An 18,866-nucleotide genomic window follows, 5' to 3' on the forward strand; every position below is an offset into this window, starting at 1 on the left:
GATTCGATGCGTGTGTGAATAGTGTGTCTGTCTGTAGAATCAGCGTTTGAACAAGAAAATTTAGTATGGGATCTGTGTGAAATCCCCTTTCATTTATTTTTATATTTCAAGAAAGCCAATATACCGGCTTCAAATATTCTTCCTAGTTCTAAGCCTAACTATTGGCAGTATTGGAACGGGAGAGGGTGCAAAACCGGAATTGACCGATCACATCCGAATGATCGAAACCGAACGGAATCCCGAATCTGCGACCTTCATATTCATGGCTGTCAAAAGCGAGCTAATATTTTTTCTTTGGAAATAGAATTTTCCTGTTTCCCGTGCTGGTTTACCTATGTAGTTAATATAAATCAAAGTTGTTTAGTGCGGGTTGTGGCGATTTAACCATCAAAGCTTTCGGTGGCGTTAGGGGGTCATGTTTACAGGCACGGTTCGCGTGAAAATATGCGAAGCTCAAGGTCTACGGCCCACCGATTACTCCAAACGGCACGCGTTTGGGAAGGATGAGCAGCCGCTGGACCCCTACGTTACTGTTGTAGTGGACGACACCCAATTTGGTCGGACCACAACAAAACAGAAAACTTTTGATCCAGTCTGGAATGAGCAATTTGAACATGGAGTTGAAAATAGCAAGTCTATTACCCTTACTGTGTTTCATGATGCTGCCATACCTCCTGATGTTTTTGTGGCCAACATAACTATTCCTTTTGAGGACCTGTTATCCAGGGATAAAGACGAATCAGCCTTTTTGGTAAGATATATTCATATTTTAAAATTAGGTCATTTCCAAGTATCAACTTCTCCAACACTTTCCATTAGCAAGTTAAATAACAATCATGTTGTCAACAGCAAAGACCAATATGTTTTTAATTTAATTAACACACCAATGTTTTTGATCTCACAGTTATGACCATTAACTAGTTGGATTTATACAATCCTACATAATGTATAATCTAGCTGGCTCAATGCTAGCTATTGCAGCTTATACTAAAGATGTGGATGTAGTATCTTCTAGATTCCAGGAAAAGTGGTTATATAGACCTCAAATTGTGAATTAACAATGGGTGCAGTACTATAGAAAGCACTCATAACTCTTTGACCTTTTTCTTAAATTGTAATTCTTCATTTCAATATTTCAATGGAAATTATTCCCAGTTAAAGTTGACAGTGTATTAGAGTTCATATTTTTTTTTGTTTTTAGGTTAACTTAGAGCCAACGGGACGATTACGTATTAGAATTGACTTAAAACGTACAGCTAATGGTGAGTCAGGATGTAAAATATTAATTTATGACACACAAGTGTCAAGGCTTTTAAATGTGAATTTAGAGAAATTAACTAAAAAATAATTTACAAAAAAACCATAACTACTGACACATTTACTAATTTCAAGTCTTCATGTATGTTTAATTTAACAGAATATGGAGGCAAACCCAGGGAATTTAAAGAACGTCAGGGTTTCAATAGGCGTCGAGGCGCGATGCGTCGTCGAGTCCATCAAGTGAACGGACACAAATTTATGGCAACTTTTTTGAGACAGCCTACATTTTGCTCGCTTTGCAGGGAGTTTATATGGTGAGCAATAATTGACCGTTCTAAGATTATTAAGAATTTTATGTAAGAAGAATTAGTAATGAACATTTTGATAATATGGCGTCCATAAAAAGATGTGTGATCTTATTTTAGCTCTCCCAAAGCTCTAGCTTAGTCACATTTGTAACTTCCTTTATTGTAAGTCATTTAATTCTTTTAATAGAGAAAGTAATTAAATCAAACAGGTGTTCGATTGGAATCTACAGGGTAAGATTTATTACAAAATCGTTCAGTTTTATACACATTTTACTGGAACAGGAAGAAAACATTCAGGAGTGCGTTTAAAACAATTACTAGATAATTACTTCACGTTTAAACTTCTTTTGTAATCTCAGATACACCCATAGGGAACATAATGTTCAGTCTATTAGAGGCTTTAATACATGTTAATGGTGGTTTTGTTTTCAGGGGTTTAGGCAAACAAGGCTATCAGTGTCAAGGTATGATACTGTTTAGAGCATGCTCTTTATATAATTTATGTTAACCAAATACAGCTTTCTCGCTTTTTATTTAATTTGACGCATTTTTTATTTTCTGTCTTATTCAAGCACCCGTTACCTTGAGCTTGGTTTATTTATTATACGATCTATAACATACTATTTATGAGAATATGGTGGCGGCAGTAATACTACGTTTTATTTTGACGAAGGTTACTACTTTTGTGGTAATATTGGTGTTTCTTATAAGGTGATTTGGATACTCAGGTGGTAGTTCTATTATTTGAATTCCTGAAAATTTTATGAATGCTTCAGATGACAAATCAATTGGATATTGTTCCTTATTGATCCATTTGCATTAAGAATAAATTGAAATTTCGCTAAATAAAATATTCTCATTTCAGTTAGAGTTTGTGACAGATATTACTTAAATAAAGTCTATTTTTCTGGTTAATTTGATCAGAAAATGGGTTGTCTATATGGTTCTCATTTCTATTGAGGTTTGCTGAAGCAGAAAACTAAACTATCTCTGATAAACATTACGCATTTATTAGTTTGTCAAACTCTAATTTTCGCATTATTTAAATTTTGTTTAAAAGTTGGTTGTTATTCAATCTTTGTGAATCTAAATTGTTTAAAAAATAAGTGATTGCTGATTTTATTGATATTGAGTACAGTTTAATTTAAAAATGCTATGAGTATAGTGTCTACGCCATGGTTTCTTTGTATTCGCGACTTTGAAACAATATTTGCAAAGAATGTTTTGTCAACAGACTCTTATTTCCAGAGTAGAAATTTTGAGAAAGTTTGATTTTGAAAAACTCCATCGCCGTATTTTCAACGCCTACTGGTATACAACGGGTTGTTGGACTACTCCTTAATACTTCAAATTAAACCCAGTACATTCGAAAAATGTGTCGGTTTTCAGCCAGGAGTTCCCAGTTTTTTGCGGATGATTTTACAATAAATAACTAACAATTTCAGCTCCTTGTAAGTTATTTTCCAGAGAGTAAAGAATATAAGTAGGTTTATGTTTTCAAAATACTTAAAATGTAAATTGGAAACTTGGAATTTTAACTAATGTTTCTGAAATACTTCATAGTGAGTTCCATTTGCAGTTTAGTGCGGAACTTTTGTATCGTTACACTATGCTGTAAAAACAGATGAAAATATATTATTTTTGCATTAAACTTGCAAATAGACTCCGCCATAATGGTCACGTTCAGTAGAGGTAACAGTTGTCAACTGTGTGGAATTCCGATCAAAAATTATTTCAGCTCTCATTAAAATCTATTTGTAAGGTAGCATGTCATTCAACAGAAGTTCCAACTGTTGATTTTGTTGAATTCAACCACTATTATACAACAATTCTCGACGTTTTAGCGAGGGTTTCAAGAATAAAAAATGATAATTTTATATAAATGGCGCATATTTTAGACCTTAAATTTGGCTTTGGCCTACGGAGAACATGGGGTAACAATCACTCTCCTGCGTTCTTTTGCAAACAAGTAATATTTCGTTTACTTCGTTTTTTAGCAAATGAAATCTTAGAGAAATCGTTTCTCTCTAAGAAACTTACGCACAAAATGATTATCGTATTTTTTCAATGTATAAAACACACTTTTTTTAAAATTAAGTTTGCAATCTATTAATGCTTTTTAGCTTGCTTCAATGCATTATTCAGACACCACGATATATAATGTTATTACTTTTCAGTTTGCACATGTGTCGTTCACAAGAGATGCCATCATGTAGTATTGACAAAGTGTCCAGGGATGAAAGAAGAAGTAAGTATTGTTGTTACTCAGATTACAGTGGTACGTATTTTATTCCTAATTAGTTCAATCTTCTTCAACTCACTTTGAATTTAATTTTCCGTGTCAAATCCTCCTCATTTTATTTATGTAGCCCACTGTTCAAAGTACTGGGTTCAACGTGAACATCCCACATCGGTTTGTGGTGCATAACTACAAGAGGTTTACGTTCTGCGATCATTGTGGTTCCTTACTTTATGGTCTGATAAAGCAAGGCCTACAGTGCGAGGTATGTTCCCTAAACGTTCACAAACGGTGTCAGAGGAACGTTGCCAATAATTGCGGTGTCAACACGAAGCAAATGGCAGAAATACTTTCCGAGATAGGTAACACAGAAACCTGCTTGTGTGAGCCTTTGCCTGTGCCTGTGCTTAGTCCGATCACGTTGTTTTTGCATGGTATGTTATGTTTATTTATCTATTTTTACCACTACAATACTTTGGAATTGTGTTTTGTATTATGAAATGTGTTTAAATGAAACTCTTTATTTGAGTGATAATAGTGGCGAACCAAAAAGAACGTTATCCTAAAAGAATTTTGAGAACGCTTTGCACGTCATTCATGTGCAGAATGCCGCCGCATAGTTTTACTAAATTCGCTTTACTTATGGTTTAGTTTAACAATTATTTTCTATTATTTGATGTTAAACTTTTAGTACTGGATCATTTTAATGTTAGTTTGGGTTAGTTCAGAATAGTTATCTGGAGAGTTAACATTCTCTATGCCGGAGAGTGTCATCTTCTTGTTCAGAGTTTTATCTAAAACTGTCTCAACTGATTTGTTACTAAGACAGTGGCTGGTGCAACCCGACGTTTTATCTGTTATTTAATTACGTTTTGTTTATTTTACGTTCGTTTCCGCAAGTATCTCCACCATTTTTTAATTGCACGGCTTTAATTTAGAAATTTATTTCTTTAATGTATTCAATAAAATTTCGAAGACTCAGCCAAAACCCTCTGAACACTAAAGACACAAGCTCATCGTATATGAGCCGACGCATGATATTGTTATAAAGGGAATGACGTCTCATAGACCTTTTAATTATATGAAAACATTCAATGTTGAATCCATCTGGATTCAGAATCTCAAATCTAAAGAGCAGAATGTTTCTACGTCAATAAATATTTGTCTTTTGCGAAGTAAATCACAGTGACGTTTTACTTCCCCGATTCTGTCCCTTGATTAAACCAACCAAACCAATTAAACCAAGGGTTATGAATTGTGCGAAAAATTCATAACTATTAAAACGATGGTATGAGGGAAATGAAGCTAGTGTGGCTTTTTTTACATTACCATCGTACCGTATATTCATTAACAAATGACGTCACACCCGGCCACAGCATTGTGAATATTAAAAGGTTTGTTGGGTTGAATGATTTTACTTGCTTGTGAAGTCTTTGAAAAAACTAATTAATTATAAAGTAGTCACAACAAATTTGTTGGGCTTTCATAGGAGTGTCACCTGACAGTAAAACTCCTATAAGAAGAGCTAAAGTGGTGCCGGCATCGGGAAATGGAGCGCCTGGTGATGGAAGTGGAGAAAATTCTGCAGGGCTATCTAATGAAAGTAATACAGACGAGAATTTATCCAAAATGATGGAAGAAAAACTGCAAAACAGTGGTAAGTGAGAATAGAATGGAAATAATGGAAATTGTCGAGGAAAAAATTATTTTAAGTAATAAGAATAGTCACTTTACCATTAGAAAAACAGCTGATATATATTTAATCTGGACTGATATCATTTTTTTAGAAGAATGTATTGAGAAGACTGGAAGTAAAAATAGCATCGGACTGAACGATTTCCACTTCATAAAGGTATTAGGTAAAGGGAGTTTTGGCAAAGTAATGCTTGCTGAGAAGAAGGGCACGGATGAAGTTTATGCCGTGAAAGTTTTAAAGAAAGATGTAATTATCCAGGATGATGATGTTGATTGTACAATGACTGAAAAAAGGATTCTCACGCTAGCTGCGAAGCATCCTTTCCTAACGGCTTTACATTCTTGTTTTCAAACTCGCGACAGGTTATTTTTTGTTATGGAGTACGTAAATGGAGGTGATCTCATGTTTCAAATTCAACGCGCGAAAAAATTTGATGAACCTCGAGCAAGGTAATATTAATTGTTTCAGATCATACATAGTGAGTCAGTGATGTTTGGAAATTATAGGTTCTACGCCGCCGAGGTGACATTAGCTTTACAATTCCTTCATAGGAACGGAGTTGTTTATAGGGATTTGAAGCTCGATAATATACTTCTGGATGCTGAAGGACATTGTAAGCTGGCCGATTTCGGGATGTGTAAGGAAGGGATATTCGATGGTGTTACTACTACAACTTTTTGCGGGACTCCTGATTATATAGCTCCGGAGATTTTGCAGGTAGGTGTCTTTAGAAAGGTAGGAAGGGTTGCTTATGAATAATTGCTGATTGTCTATTGAAAACAACCATTGGTAGGTGCGGAAAACTTCCTTAAATTTTTCACCTACTCGGTACAAAAATATTTATTTAAAAAATTGGCTTTGGCATCATGTACTTCGACTAGAAAAATTTTGTTATAATTTTATTATTTACAGGAATTGGAATATGGTGCAAGCGTAGACTGGTGGGCGTTAGGCGTCTTAATGTACGAAATGATGGCCGGACAACCTCCATTTGAAGCTGATAATGAAGATGACCTGTTTGAATCAATATTACATGACGATGTGTTATATCCGGTTTGGTTGAGCAAGGAAGCTGTACGTATATATATACCTATGTTTTAACGGGGTTTCGCATTAATCATTACTCGTTTCTTTTCTTTTTAGGTTAGTATACTAAAGGGTTTCATGACTAAGAATCCGAACAGGCGCTTGGGATGTGTTGTAAATCAGGGCTGTGAAACTGCTATTCTTGGTCATCTTTTCTTCAAGGAAATCGATTGGAATGCCTTAGAGAATCGAAAAGTGAAACCTCCGTTTAGGCCCAGAATCGTAAGTATCTAAAGTCTTCATGAATTGGTTTACTAACACTTTATGTTTGATATTACAGAGAAGCCGAAAAGACGTGGCCAACTTTGACGCAGAATTCACACGGGAAGAACCCGTGTTAACACTAGTTACCAACGAGGTATTACAATCCATTAATCAAGAAGAGTTTCGAGGATTTTCAATCATCAACAGAGACTTCAATCCCTCTCGAATAGTGACTGAGTAACTAAGGAACTTAATGTTAGGCGAGCCGTAGATCGTAATATTGCCCCTAAGTTTTTGGAACGTTTCTTAATTGCGAATGTTCCTCTTTACACGTAGTTTACTAGAATTACTCGGACGCATTTGTTCCTCTTAAGTTTGTCGGTCGATAGGTTAGTTTCGAGTTTAATAATTGCGATGACAGCTGGCCTGGCATCCTCAACAGACCTTTGTGTTAAATGGTCAATATTAGCACTTCTGTTTTGTTTGTTGAGAAAAATACCGAGATATAGAGTGAATGGAGAGGCAGTTCATATCAATCATTTGGTTTTTTTCCTATAGCGCACAGTGCTATATCACACATACAGGCATTACTTCAGACTGCAATCAGTTTATTTCTGACTTAGTAATATCCATTCAGGAACATATAAAAAACGGGATATAATAAAGTGTTTATTTTAAGCTTAATACACCACATTCCAAGGCAAAAAATTATTGATAAACACTGGTTCAAGAGAGGATTTTATTGCGTATAAAAAATTAACTGGTCCATAAAAAAACTATAATAATTTTTTACTAAATCAGAAATAAACTGGTAGCAGTCCAGTGATGTACACTGTATTTTCGTACATCTTTAGAAATATATAATACAAATATTAATAAGCGAAATGGCTTTATGGTGCATGCATTGAGGTTCCCAAAATAGAGAATTACATACAACTAGATAAAGAAATTATATTTCCGAAGAAATTAAGTTCTCCTTCGCACTTAAGATGCTTTATGTATTTTTGGCGATCGGATCAAGCAAATACGAATGTTTGACATTCATCAAACTTTATTTTGAGACAGGTCTTTTCCAACCTAAGTGGGGTGAATTAATTTTGGATATTAAAATATTTAAAAAAGTGTATTTGTTTTTGGCCATGCAATTGACGAAAAATATGGTAACTAACTCATATATTAGTGGGCTACTAATAATCTCAACCTTATTAATACACCTGTTGGTTAAATAACTATTAGTAGTCTAAGTGGAGAGTTTCAAACAATTCTTGCATTTGCATTGCATCTACATTGCATTGTTTAACCAGTTTTTCTTTATACAAGGTGGCACAAAGGCAAGTTATGATTTTATTTCAAACTTCTTGACCTCACTATATAATCAAAATTAAATGTCATTAATAATGTAGCGAAATTTTCGGTCTGTCTTACATTTCCAAGTTTACTTTAGCATCTGGATTGGAGGATTTATTTTGTACATAAAAAGGTGCTTGAGGTTAGCAGTCTAATGATTGAAACAGCATCCTCAAGGTCACGTTCTCATACAAACGTGAGTGATGAAAACATTTTATTCAGATTTTATATTCAAAAGATCGCATGCAGATTTTATTCCAGATGGCATAACTATTTCGTGTTGTCTGATTTGGGACGTTTTCATTCGTTCTAAAGATGAAATAGAATTATAAACGACCAAGTGTTTAGAGAAAAAATTATGTTAGATCAGAAGTATCCATTCCTAGAATTTATCATAGATTTTCAGTTAATCAGAAACTTGTAGATTTTGTTGAATGCTGTATAAAATATTGTTTAATTGAAAGATTCTAAATCTCAGAGATATTAAGATTGTTATGTAGTTGATAGCCCATTGTTTGGAGAACAGGTCGCAGTCTGAACGTTTTTAAACCTCGATCCGACTATAACAATTCTCCTTTTTATTAAGATTTACTTGGCATGATAGTAACAGTTCAAAGTCTTTTTATGGAGAATATTCTACACAAGAGGACTTTATTCTTGTTTAAAATAAGAAGTAACTAAATTGTATTATACCGTGTTGTAGTTGTAATTATCTACAGTCTTTATTGTTGAGAATGTAAATTTCTAAACGAATATTTACTTTTAGTTTTTGGTCAATTCTAACTAATTTCCGCTTCATAATAACATAATAGAGGTATTGCTAAAAATCTAAGACGATAGAATTAAGGTTGAAATGCACATTTAAATTAGAGCGCCCTCTAGACATACAAGTAATTGCTGAAGAGAGCCAGACCTTAATTCATTAAGACCTGATGCGTTTGTTAGTTTAGGTAGGTACCTGTATATTTTAAGGTATAAAGGAACCATGACAGAAGTGTTGCTGTAATTTTGCATTTCTTGAAAAAAATCTATGGCGTTAGTGTGCTAAATAATTTGCTTTGCACGCAAAAACTATTGGTACGAGTATGCAGTTGCGTATATAGGATGTTTGGAAATAAGTAATGCCAAACTTAAGTGTATTAAAAAAATTTAAAGTGATTTTCGATGTAAACAAATTTACGATATTCAATATCATAAGTTTTCAGTTTTGTTTTTTGCTTACTTTGCTGTCTTAAAATTTGGAACTGTTAATTGACCTTTGGCTTATAAGCTTGGATTGTAATGACACTGTCACAAAAGCAGTGAGAATATAGTAACTTTATTGACTTTTCTAGGCTATTGGAAAATCTGTTTAATTATCTGAAAAATAAGTTCTATTTGAGTCAGAATTAAAATAGTCGGAATTGTGCATTAACTCTATTTTTGAGTATAAATTTTGAATATGATTTGTGGAGTCTCGGGATTTGGGTGTTCCGCATCTTAGAATGCAAAGAATCAGCATCGTTGTCTATTGAAGTCTCACGAAGAAATTTACTCGTAGTTTGATATTTATTCCTTTTAATCATTCATTTCTGTTTTTAATAATACTCTGATATTATTATTAAAATTGCTTCATTTTTTTCCATATAATTTCATTCAATTACAGCCTCAACACTTTCTCCTGATATCGGACATGGAACTTTGTAGTAAAAAAGATTTTCAGTATTATACAGCGAATATGCACACATTGTATCAAGAAAGTTTGAACTACGTTTGTAAAGGAAATCAGTATTAAATTATACAAATTAAATCGGCATCTTAAATACTACATTATGGTCTTCTCTCACAAATGTCAAGGTTCCTTATAAGAAACCGCATAAGGCATTTTAAGACATATTTTGTTTTGTACCAGAGTTTATCACAGTGGATTTCTAGTCATTTTGGCCTATGTAGCTATTGAAATATAGAATTTCTAATGTTAGGTCCAAAGCTTCATTTTTAGGGAATTAAGTAACTAAGATATGTACTTTGTTTCGACAATAACTCTATAGCAAATGCTATTTAATTGCAAGCTGATTTTGATTTAAAACCTAATGTTTATTTGAATCTCATTTTTTATTTTATCTTACACATTTTACGCTTATTTTATGTAGTTTATTTTTGTATTGGTTCGCTTTTTCGTGTTAGTTTTATTTGCTGAAGCAACCAAAGTCAAATCGGGTTATTGTCCAAAAATAGTACTTCATCCATTAGAATCGTGTTTGAAACATTTACGAAAAAACAGTTATTATTTTGTTTATACATATTACGAGTATTTAAGTATTTTTATAGCTTATTTATTTGTGTTGATTGTGTAGTGTTATTTTTATATTTGAAGATTATTTATTTGTGTTAAATGAAGAAACGTGCTGTTAAATAGAAATCGTTACTCAGGCGAATTGAGTTCGGCTAAAACGCACATCATATTATTGTAATTAATTATATTTAGCGCAGTGGAAAGGTGTTGATTGTTAAATATTTCGGTTTATATTAACCATTTAGCATTTGAGGAGATTAGCAAATCCGTTAATGTTAATGAACTTCATTATGCACCCTTTCTAATGGCAGCGTAAATTATTAACAACAATGTTTCTGAGCCCATTTTCGAGACAGAACAACGAAATTTTCAGGCTCGTTGTTCTCTTGAAGGTGTGTGCTTTATAATTGGGAAATTGGATATTTATTGATTTATATAAAAATTGGGTTAAGAATTGTAATTTTAGGTTAACGAGATTGCGAAAATAGCCACTACATTACTGTTACTTTTGATGACTTTGATATAAGATGAATTCTTTTAAGTGTAATGTGAAGAACAAACAGCACATGACACGACGAATTAGTTTGGGGTAAATTCTAAAAAAAAACTGTCAATACTGCGTGAAATTAGCCAATGGGGCACAATAGAGGTTTGCTAATCTCCGTTTTTTTTAGCACTAGCCTTAAGTAATATTTGTGTTTATTAATGTATTGTGATAAAGTGTTGTGCAATCTTAATAATTTAACATTGTTATTTTGTGAACAAAGTGCATATAATATATTATTATCACAAAGTATTTAATACTAATTTTCTATTGCCAAAAATATTTATGTATTGTTTAATTTGTAAATGTATTATGTATATGTCAGTGAATGGAATGGATTTGACGAGACATGGGGGATGTTAAAAAATATTCAGTTAGAACGATTGGTATAAATAATGTCGTCAAATACATATAGTAGGTGTCTGAATGTTTCATAAAGTATCAAAGGAGTAACCTGGATCGAAGAAAATTTACTCATGAAGACATGGAATTCATGATTGTAACATAGTACTATGATTAATATAAAATGTTTGCCATTAAAATAGACACATTCTAAAATGCGTTTCAAAGAAATGTATTGTATTGTTGAAAGTAAATATAAATTACATAATGTTTAGCTATTTATTAATGTGAAATTTAGTGTAAGTAAGCAAATTAACCCGCTATATTAGTAAGTGTTTAGATCTCTACATATTGAAATAGTCAATGCATCTCAATAGTGGAAATATGTACTTTCATTTAGGATAAAATAATTCTCGTATTGCTAAGAGAAATCTATCAAAATTTATATTGATTTTGTCTCGTTTTTGGTATGTCCGTTATTTTATTCTTACTACGCCCTGTTTCCCAATGTCGGTAGATTTTTATTGTTGTTGATGGGAAAATCTTGCCTATAAGATTTTGTTAAAAAGTTTTGTCTGACGATGAGTTTGTCAGAACCACTACTAATGTACCTACATGCCAAATGCTAATGAGCGTTATCGGAAAAGGTTGGTTTGACAACGTTCGCACTTGCAGTTGTGGATATAATTGTAGCAATTTTAAAATTTTAAATTTTTTAGGAGGGATTGTCTGAATTCAAATTATGTTTTATATACGGCCATTAATGTTTATAATACGTACAAATATGACAATAACAATTCCAGCAAAAAACAAACAAAAATCTCTAACATTGGAAAAAAATATAGCAACTTTTCTAAATTGATATAAGCAACAGCTAAAATCTAGTCTACCAGCTGTTATTTGTTATTATATTAATATTTTGTGTAATATTCCATTTGTTTCGCAACTTTTGAGTATTTTCTTAGCGTAGATTCTAATTCGTCAATATAACTGGTATTGCCATACCGCTTAAAGTGCTGCATATAAGTCATTTAAATTAATAGAGCTTTTGTGTTGTATTGCGTTGTTAATGTAATCCTGCAGATCCTCAATAGAGTTTAAATCTGGAGATGGCAACTGATCTGGACGGGCAAGGTAGAACTTTAATGTTTTACTGCCTCAAACATTCCGTGACAAATTTAGATTTGTTTAGTGTCAATATCGTGTTCGATTGTTTATATCAAATTTGTGTACATTATACACATCAACAGTCGTATATAAAACATATTTTTAATTAAGACAATTCCGCCTAGACAATTTAAAATTTGAAAAAGTTGCTATAATTATGGCTACTACTGAAGCTTAGTATTACGCCAGTAGGAAAATTTGTTATACTTCTGAGCTCGCCCATTATCCGTTATTAGAGCACAAATTGTATTTTATATCGAGATTAAATTTTGCGTTTTGTTAACACTAGTAGGACATACCTTACTTATGAAGATGTACCTATTGTTGGTTTACATGTGTCAAATGTATTTGTTACTTTGCAAGTATTAGGAAAATAAAGTACGTCTTTTATTTGAGTAGCAATTCTGGATCTCATTTCTTTCAAATCGCCCACATTGCTTACAATAAGTAGTAATTAGGACGTTTAATATGTATTTCTGGCTACTGGTTAATAAGTATGTCGCTAATGTTTAACAATTATACTTACAATCACTATTACAGCATTAGTAGATTGAGCTCTAAAGCGATTTTATCTTTTAATTGCATGTTTTTATCTGTACCTATTTACTGCGCAACTGACGCTGAAAACCTTGTATATTTTCAGATGCTTTTTGTGAACGTGAATTTTTTTTATATGCATTTCAAAGTTGCACTGTGTTATTCTGTAATGTTTATATTTTTTTCTCCTATTACCAATGTAAGTATGAACATATACGACTTCGATCTAACCAGCTGAATAGGGTCGATTTCACCACATTTCAAAAAAAGAGAAACAACTTGATTATGATGTGTATATTCAATGATTGCATGTAAGCTCTAAACATTATACACTTCAAAACTGTAAGTATACAGTGTGGTGTCCCAACCATGTTTTAAACCACGCTTGCTCTGCATCGACCAATAACAGAATGTACTTAATGTGTGACCCATCTATTAATCATGAAAACAGAGAGCTACATCTCTGTTAATCTTAAAGATTTAAATTTTATGTGAAGAAGCATGATTCAAATTTTAGGGAGGAATAAAATTACATCATCAGTTTGCCCAACTGCTTAATAAATCATGTAACGATCTAATAAAAATTACGTACTTTGATTTTCATAAGTTCAACAGAACCACAAAAGCCCTTTCTGTCAATTTTACTTTATTTGAGGACATTGTCCTAGAAAATGAACTTGAGGTAAGCCCTTAATAGCAAGTTAATAATTACTTTCTTAAATGCTTTGCTTGAAGATACGGAGTACGCTTTATTTATGGAAGAATAATGACTACAAGAAGACTCCAATTATGTGGGCCATGTATGCATGTTCATTTTTAAAACAAGGAAACTTTGCCATACAGCCGTTAATAACAGATTCATCCATTCACTACTGTCCAGTTAGAAAGGTAACAATAATCAGGAATTAATATGAATTTAAAAGGTAATACTGGGGTTAGATAATAATGAAATTGTTTCATTTCAGGGAAACCACTATATAAGAAACTTATCACCTCCAAATTTTGATGGATGGCCCAGTATTATTCCCGAAGGAAAATGGAAGTTTCATATAGAATACTACTTTCGCCATACCTATTGCTTTACTGTAGAATGGGTTTGCGTTGTAACCAAAAATTGAGTTGAAAGTTTAATAAAATGGAGAATTTATATCTTTTTTAAGATAACGAACCGTTTCCCAATAAACAATCGTCACAGGAATAGGTAAGCATAGTCGCTTATCGTGAATTTAGGTAAATCTCGGTAATTCAAGAGGGAGGTACTTTCTTTTTTGTCTACTACTACTTAATGAACTAATATTGAAAGACGACAATCTTCAAAAGAATGAGTAGATACAGATATAAAATTATGAGGAAATAAAGATGGCATAAATGATGAAGTTCTAAGTTCTAGCAAATTATATAAAAGGTAGATCAGGAAACAAAGAAAGTATTTGGCAACATGCAGTTTCACTTACTAAATACCAGCTGCGTGACACCCACATTCACTTACTAAAGTCAGCTACACTAGTGAGGTATCTCACAACTTTTTGAAACAAAGAAACATCCGATTAAGAATTCCAGATTAGGAACATCTTGTTTGTTGCCGCGCTAACACTCGACTGAATCACATATAAAGCGATATCGGTACGAAAACATGCAAAAAATTTCACAATCTGTTTTTTGCAAAGGTACGACTCATAGGACGAACAATACAATGACTTCAAAACATTCAAATACCTTTGCAGCCCTTTTTTGCGAGTGTACAGATTATCGGAATAAGGACGTTAACGATATATGCAATATTATAGGTTCCCAATCTAAGACAAAAATGCAAAGGTATCTCGAAATGATTTTAGTTTATATAAACTTAAAATAACAAAAACCAAAATCTGGCAATGGCTTTTGAAAACTCCATACTAGAAAATGTAATTTCACTCAATTTATATCTTCTTAATGATACTTTGATGACGCAACAATTAAGGTTTCAAGGTTAAAGAGAATGAGCAGTCGAAGTCATAATAATTAAATTCTTGTTGAACGTTATGGAATCAGTCCGGAAATTGAAATTTTTGAACGTAGTTCGGGACAACATTACACGGTCAGCATAGGGTTTACGTCAACTGTTTTAAGCGATGGCGTCCAAAGATTCATTTTTGATATCGCATTAATATAGTCAAATTTTATAAACTGCGAAATTTCCTCGCTTTTTGCGATTATTGCCAATATGCTACTGAAAATTTAATTTTTAAATAGAAAATGTCGCAATTTTTCCTTTTGAAGTGGCGTTAAGTCCCATTTATTTCAACCCAAAAGGAGCTTTTTCCTTGATATAACTAAGACCAAAAATTATTACCAAATATATTCACTGGCGTGCCAAGAAGGTTTCAACTCCTAAAATAACAGAAACGGTAAATTCATTAAATGGAAATATTTGATCATTATTGCTTTTGAAACTGTGCTGACCCGCTCCTGTCTCTTCATTTAACCATGTCCGTGCCTGTAACTGTTTACAAGATCCCTATGCTGGACATCCTGATCCTGGACGAACTATATTATTTTTGTTTAAAAAGAATCTCTCTAGGCAATATTGGGAAATCACAGCCCCAGCACCACAACCAAAACATTTGGTAAAATCTCATTAAAATCAGTTTCAACGGCATTCTAATGGTAATCAATGGTAGATCCTTATCGGGAACAAGGAAAAGTTGCGGAAGTCGGATCGACACTCGCATCAGTCAAAGCACGGTCCATTACACAGCCGGGCTAAGCGATAGCGGGTAATGGCTGAAAACCGGAGATGAATGGCCGGCTGAAAAGCTAGCCAGCAAGCCGGTTGCTGGAAATTATCCACCTAAGCCGGGGCCAACGGGAATCCGACGAGCTATGGTAATTTTTGGACCGGGGTAAAAACGAAGGGATTTAAAGGGTGGGGCGCGGACGCTGAACTCGAACCATTTAAAATTTAGAAATCTGCTGCTATAGATGCCTCTACGTTAATTTAAATTGGCATCAAAGGAACCTCAACGTGCGCTCGCTAAAAACTCTTCTTCCTGACTAAAAATATTAATATTTCAGCGTCATAAATCCGTATTGTCACGGTTGGAGAACACTGAAATGTTCTTTGGTTGGTATGACTAGCTATGAGTATTGTTGCGTATGGTAGTGGTTTTCTTTCATCTTTTTATGACGTTAAATCGAGCAACCACCAGATGGATGATTCTCCCTGAGAGACTTGGCCAGTTTAACAAGAAGCTACATATAAGATTTTTTTAATAAACGCATGGACGTGGCAGCCATTACTGTTAAGATGTTAACTAAATTTTCCATTTGCTTCTCTGGCCTATAAAAAATGCCATGAAAATCAATTGTTTTGCCCCTGTAAAAATAACAAACATTTAAAAATTGCTTAATAAATCCTGTTTAATCCATCTAACCAATCACTGTAGGAACTCACGCACATGACTAGAATAACTGGAAAACTGCAACAAATTCAGGCAAGGCGGAAAGACAATCGTCACAACTGGACCATGCTGAACCCTCTTTGCTTTACAAGACAATCTCGCTTCCTTTTTCCTTCAACCATTCTATTGGAGCATTTCCAAATGTGTTTTTCCTTTTCTTTGCATTTAGAATGATTATTTATGTAGTGTTTTTGTTACAAGGACAGAAAGACTAAAAGACCGATAGCTTTTTCTCTGGAAATAAAGATTTTCTATATATGTATATATGCACAGGGTGTTCTTTTTGGTGCTCAACTATGAAGATCCGGTAGCGATAAATATGCGAAGTGAGTGTCTAGGTGAGTTAATGCTACTAGCAATATAAAGTTAACCAGTAGTAAAAGTTAACAACTGATTAATAATTTGGCCCCAAAGTAGCTGTAGTGTTGACACCGATGGTTTAGAGTTTAGGAGCTTTATGGGTTCTTTAACGCCCCATTTGCCGCACATACAGCCACATAAGTACCTAATCCATTTGTAATATATTTATAAGCGTAAACAGGCGTTAAATGATAATTGGTTTTTGTATTTACTTTGAAGTCTACTAATTTACTGAAGTATTAGTGAAAACGATGTGTAGTTTTCTCAATAATTGAAACGCTTACTCCATATCTGATTTTACCAAAACTATATTTATCAGTCGATAAAGGGGACATCGGTGAACACTTATTCCAATATCTCGGTAATAAGTTCCATTATGATACCAAACAAAGAAAGAAGTTTAGGCCCGTTAAATTACGAAAATGTTAAGCTCTTCGCTCATTTGTCCCACATCTGCATTCTCTGCCGGGGTGCAGGAAAACCGTCGACCGGACGGCAGATGAATGCCGCTTACTGATAAAAAAGGAATTAGAGAACGAAAGCGAAAAAATGAGTTTCTCTGTTTTTGACAGGCCCTTAACCGCGCACACGAGATATGCTGCATTAAAGGGGCACTCGTTTCTCTTTAATTAAAGCCCGGTGGCACCCCGTTGGGCCTGCTTAAGTCTCAATGCGGCCATTGCTGCTGCTTTTCCGGATTTTCCGAGACGACTGGAGGTGATATTGGCCATACGTGGTAAAACGAAATAAAGCATTTTTCGTCTTATTCATGACCATCAACCGCCGGCTTATAATCACTGGCGTAATGCTTTTTTTCTGTTGAATAACTGTCGAAATTTGCGATAATTATAGTGAGGAGATTGTTGTCACATAATACACCCTTCCGTTGTACCTGCAGGTATATAAAATTGCTATACGAGATTGGATTTTCGAGAGTCAACACAAACGACGTCGTCAAGCACCTAAAAATAAAAATTTAATATGGGGCCTTTCTTCCCTCCTGCCATATTTCCCGCTTAAGTGATAATGATGCATTAATATTCTGCTGGGGAGTCTTATAATGTAACTAGCGAGGGACCCTCGCAAAGCCTTGATAACCCGACGAACGGCCAGGAAATTTAGCTACAGAACTCAAATGACACATGCATGATGTGATTACGTTTGCTGAATATGTATATGCGGCTCATAGAGTTTAAAATGGCATGTGAAATTTGATAGCTTATTGTGAGATATAAGAATTCTAATGCGCACTTTCCGAATAAGTTAAAGCTACAATGCACTTTTCAATAGTGGTATTTTAAGGGTATCTAAGATTGCCGAAAATCCTACATGAAACATGTCGTTGGATACAGACTCATAGATGAGCTCTTTCATAGTTCCCCATAAATAATAATCTAATGGGGAAAAATCTGGTGGACGTGCCGGCCGACGTATGTCTCCATTGTTCGAAAAGACTCTACGGGGAAATATTTTAGAGAAATTGTCAACCACTCTCTTAGTGATACGTGGCGGAGCAACATTCTATTGGCACCAAGCTTTTCTAAATTTCTATGAACGAATATTGAAAACTAAGTTTATATTGAGGGGGTGTCATCATTGCTTTTGTCACCATTTCCACTTCAACGGCAATGGGATATTAGGGTAGGCAGCCGAGGACCTAACCTTGATCCCTGCAACACTTTACCATTAAATTCGCAGCCTACGAACGACCCGAATTTGAATCTCCTTCTCAACAAACGAAATACTAACTTTGCTTTCTTTTTTCAAAACTGCAAGAAAACAAGACTCGACTAGCAAGACGCTTCGTTTATTTTCGACAAGGGATACCTGCCTAATTTGACTAAACCCCGTTGTCGTCCATGTAAGATTGATTATGCGACGAATGAATACAGGATGTTTCACAATATTAAATCACAAATTCAAGTTTTTTTCAATGAAGAAAAAGTAAAGACAATTATTCCAGAGACCTTTTTTTCACAGAAATATGGAGCATTCGGGAAATAATTTTTATTAAAAAAAAACAGTGCTATATCTTATATGTATGAACTTTTTTCTTTAAAA

The 18,866-nt window shown here is 33.9% G+C and overlaps 3 protein-coding genes across 4 annotated transcripts in view; 2 read left to right on the forward strand and 1 right to left on the reverse strand.

Moving 5' to 3' along the window:
• The window catches only part of LOC136348691 (synaptosomal-associated protein 25), a 30,368-nt gene extending 15,787 nt beyond the window's left edge, over nt 1-14,581 (reverse strand). The window contains exon 1 of the mRNA XM_066299759.1: nt 14,460-14,581. The gene's annotated coding sequence lies outside the window, so the exon portion shown is untranslated. The remainder of the gene's footprint in view (nt 1-14,459) is intronic.
• Pkc98E (Protein kinase C) lies at nt 109-12,870 on the forward strand. Of its 2 annotated transcripts, none has more exons than XM_066299749.1 (12): nt 109-751; nt 1,202-1,262; nt 1,418-1,574; nt 2,001-2,032; nt 3,746-3,816; nt 3,938-4,241; nt 5,297-5,464; nt 5,595-5,952; nt 6,010-6,220; nt 6,416-6,577; nt 6,647-6,811; nt 6,870-12,870. In XM_066299749.1, the coding sequence occupies exons 1-12, from the start codon at nt 416-418 to the stop codon at nt 7,032-7,034; spliced, it is 2,190 nt and encodes a 729-aa protein (XP_066155846.1). In that variant the 5' UTR covers nt 109-415; the 3' UTR covers nt 7,035-12,870. The 2 variants fall into 2 exon arrangements, with proteins under 2 accessions (XP_066155846.1, XP_066155847.1); XM_066299750.1 differs by having other exon boundaries at nt 3,938-4,169.
• On the forward strand, nt 12,965-14,152 carry LOC136348689 (uncharacterized). The gene is made up of 4 exons (XM_066299752.1): nt 12,965-13,204; nt 13,523-13,687; nt 13,741-13,893; nt 13,971-14,152. Exons 1-4 carry the CDS (start codon nt 12,965-12,967, stop codon nt 14,121-14,123), a joined length of 711 nt encoding a protein of 236 aa, XP_066155849.1. The 3' UTR covers nt 14,124-14,152.
• Nucleotides 14,582-18,866: the final 4,285 nt, after the last annotated feature.

Source organism: Euwallacea fornicatus, chromosome 34 (genome assembly GCF_040115645.1).
Source record: "Euwallacea fornicatus isolate EFF26 chromosome 34, ASM4011564v1, whole genome shotgun sequence".
Taxonomy (NCBI): Eukaryota; Metazoa; Arthropoda; class Insecta; order Coleoptera; family Curculionidae; genus Euwallacea; species Euwallacea fornicatus.

What these genes read in the sequence shown, in the direction of transcription:
- Pkc98E (XM_066299749.1), top strand. Translation starts at nt 416, where the DNA reads ATGTTTACAGGCACGGTTCGCGTGAAAATATGCGAAGCTCAAGGTCTA. An exon ending in CTTTGCAGGGAGTTTATATG is followed by an intron (nt 1,575 to 2,000) that starts GTGAGCAATAAT and finishes TTTTGTTTTCAG; the next exon opens with GGGTTTAGGCAAACAAGGCT. An exon ending in GTCCAGGGATGAAAGAAGAA is followed by an intron (nt 3,817 to 3,937) that starts GTAAGTATTGTT and finishes TTATTTATGTAG; the next exon opens with CCCACTGTTCAAAGTACTGG.
- LOC136348689 (XM_066299752.1), top strand. Translation starts at nt 12,965, where the DNA reads ATGTCGCTAATGTTTAACAATTATACTTACAATCACTATTACAGCATT. An exon ending in TTTTTTCTCCTATTACCAAT is followed by an intron (nt 13,205 to 13,522) that starts GTAAGTATGAAC and finishes TTCAAATTTTAG; the next exon opens with GGAGGAATAAAATTACATCA. An exon ending in TCCTAGAAAATGAACTTGAG is followed by an intron (nt 13,688 to 13,740) that starts GTAAGCCCTTAA and finishes CTTTGCTTGAAG; the next exon opens with ATACGGAGTACGCTTTATTT.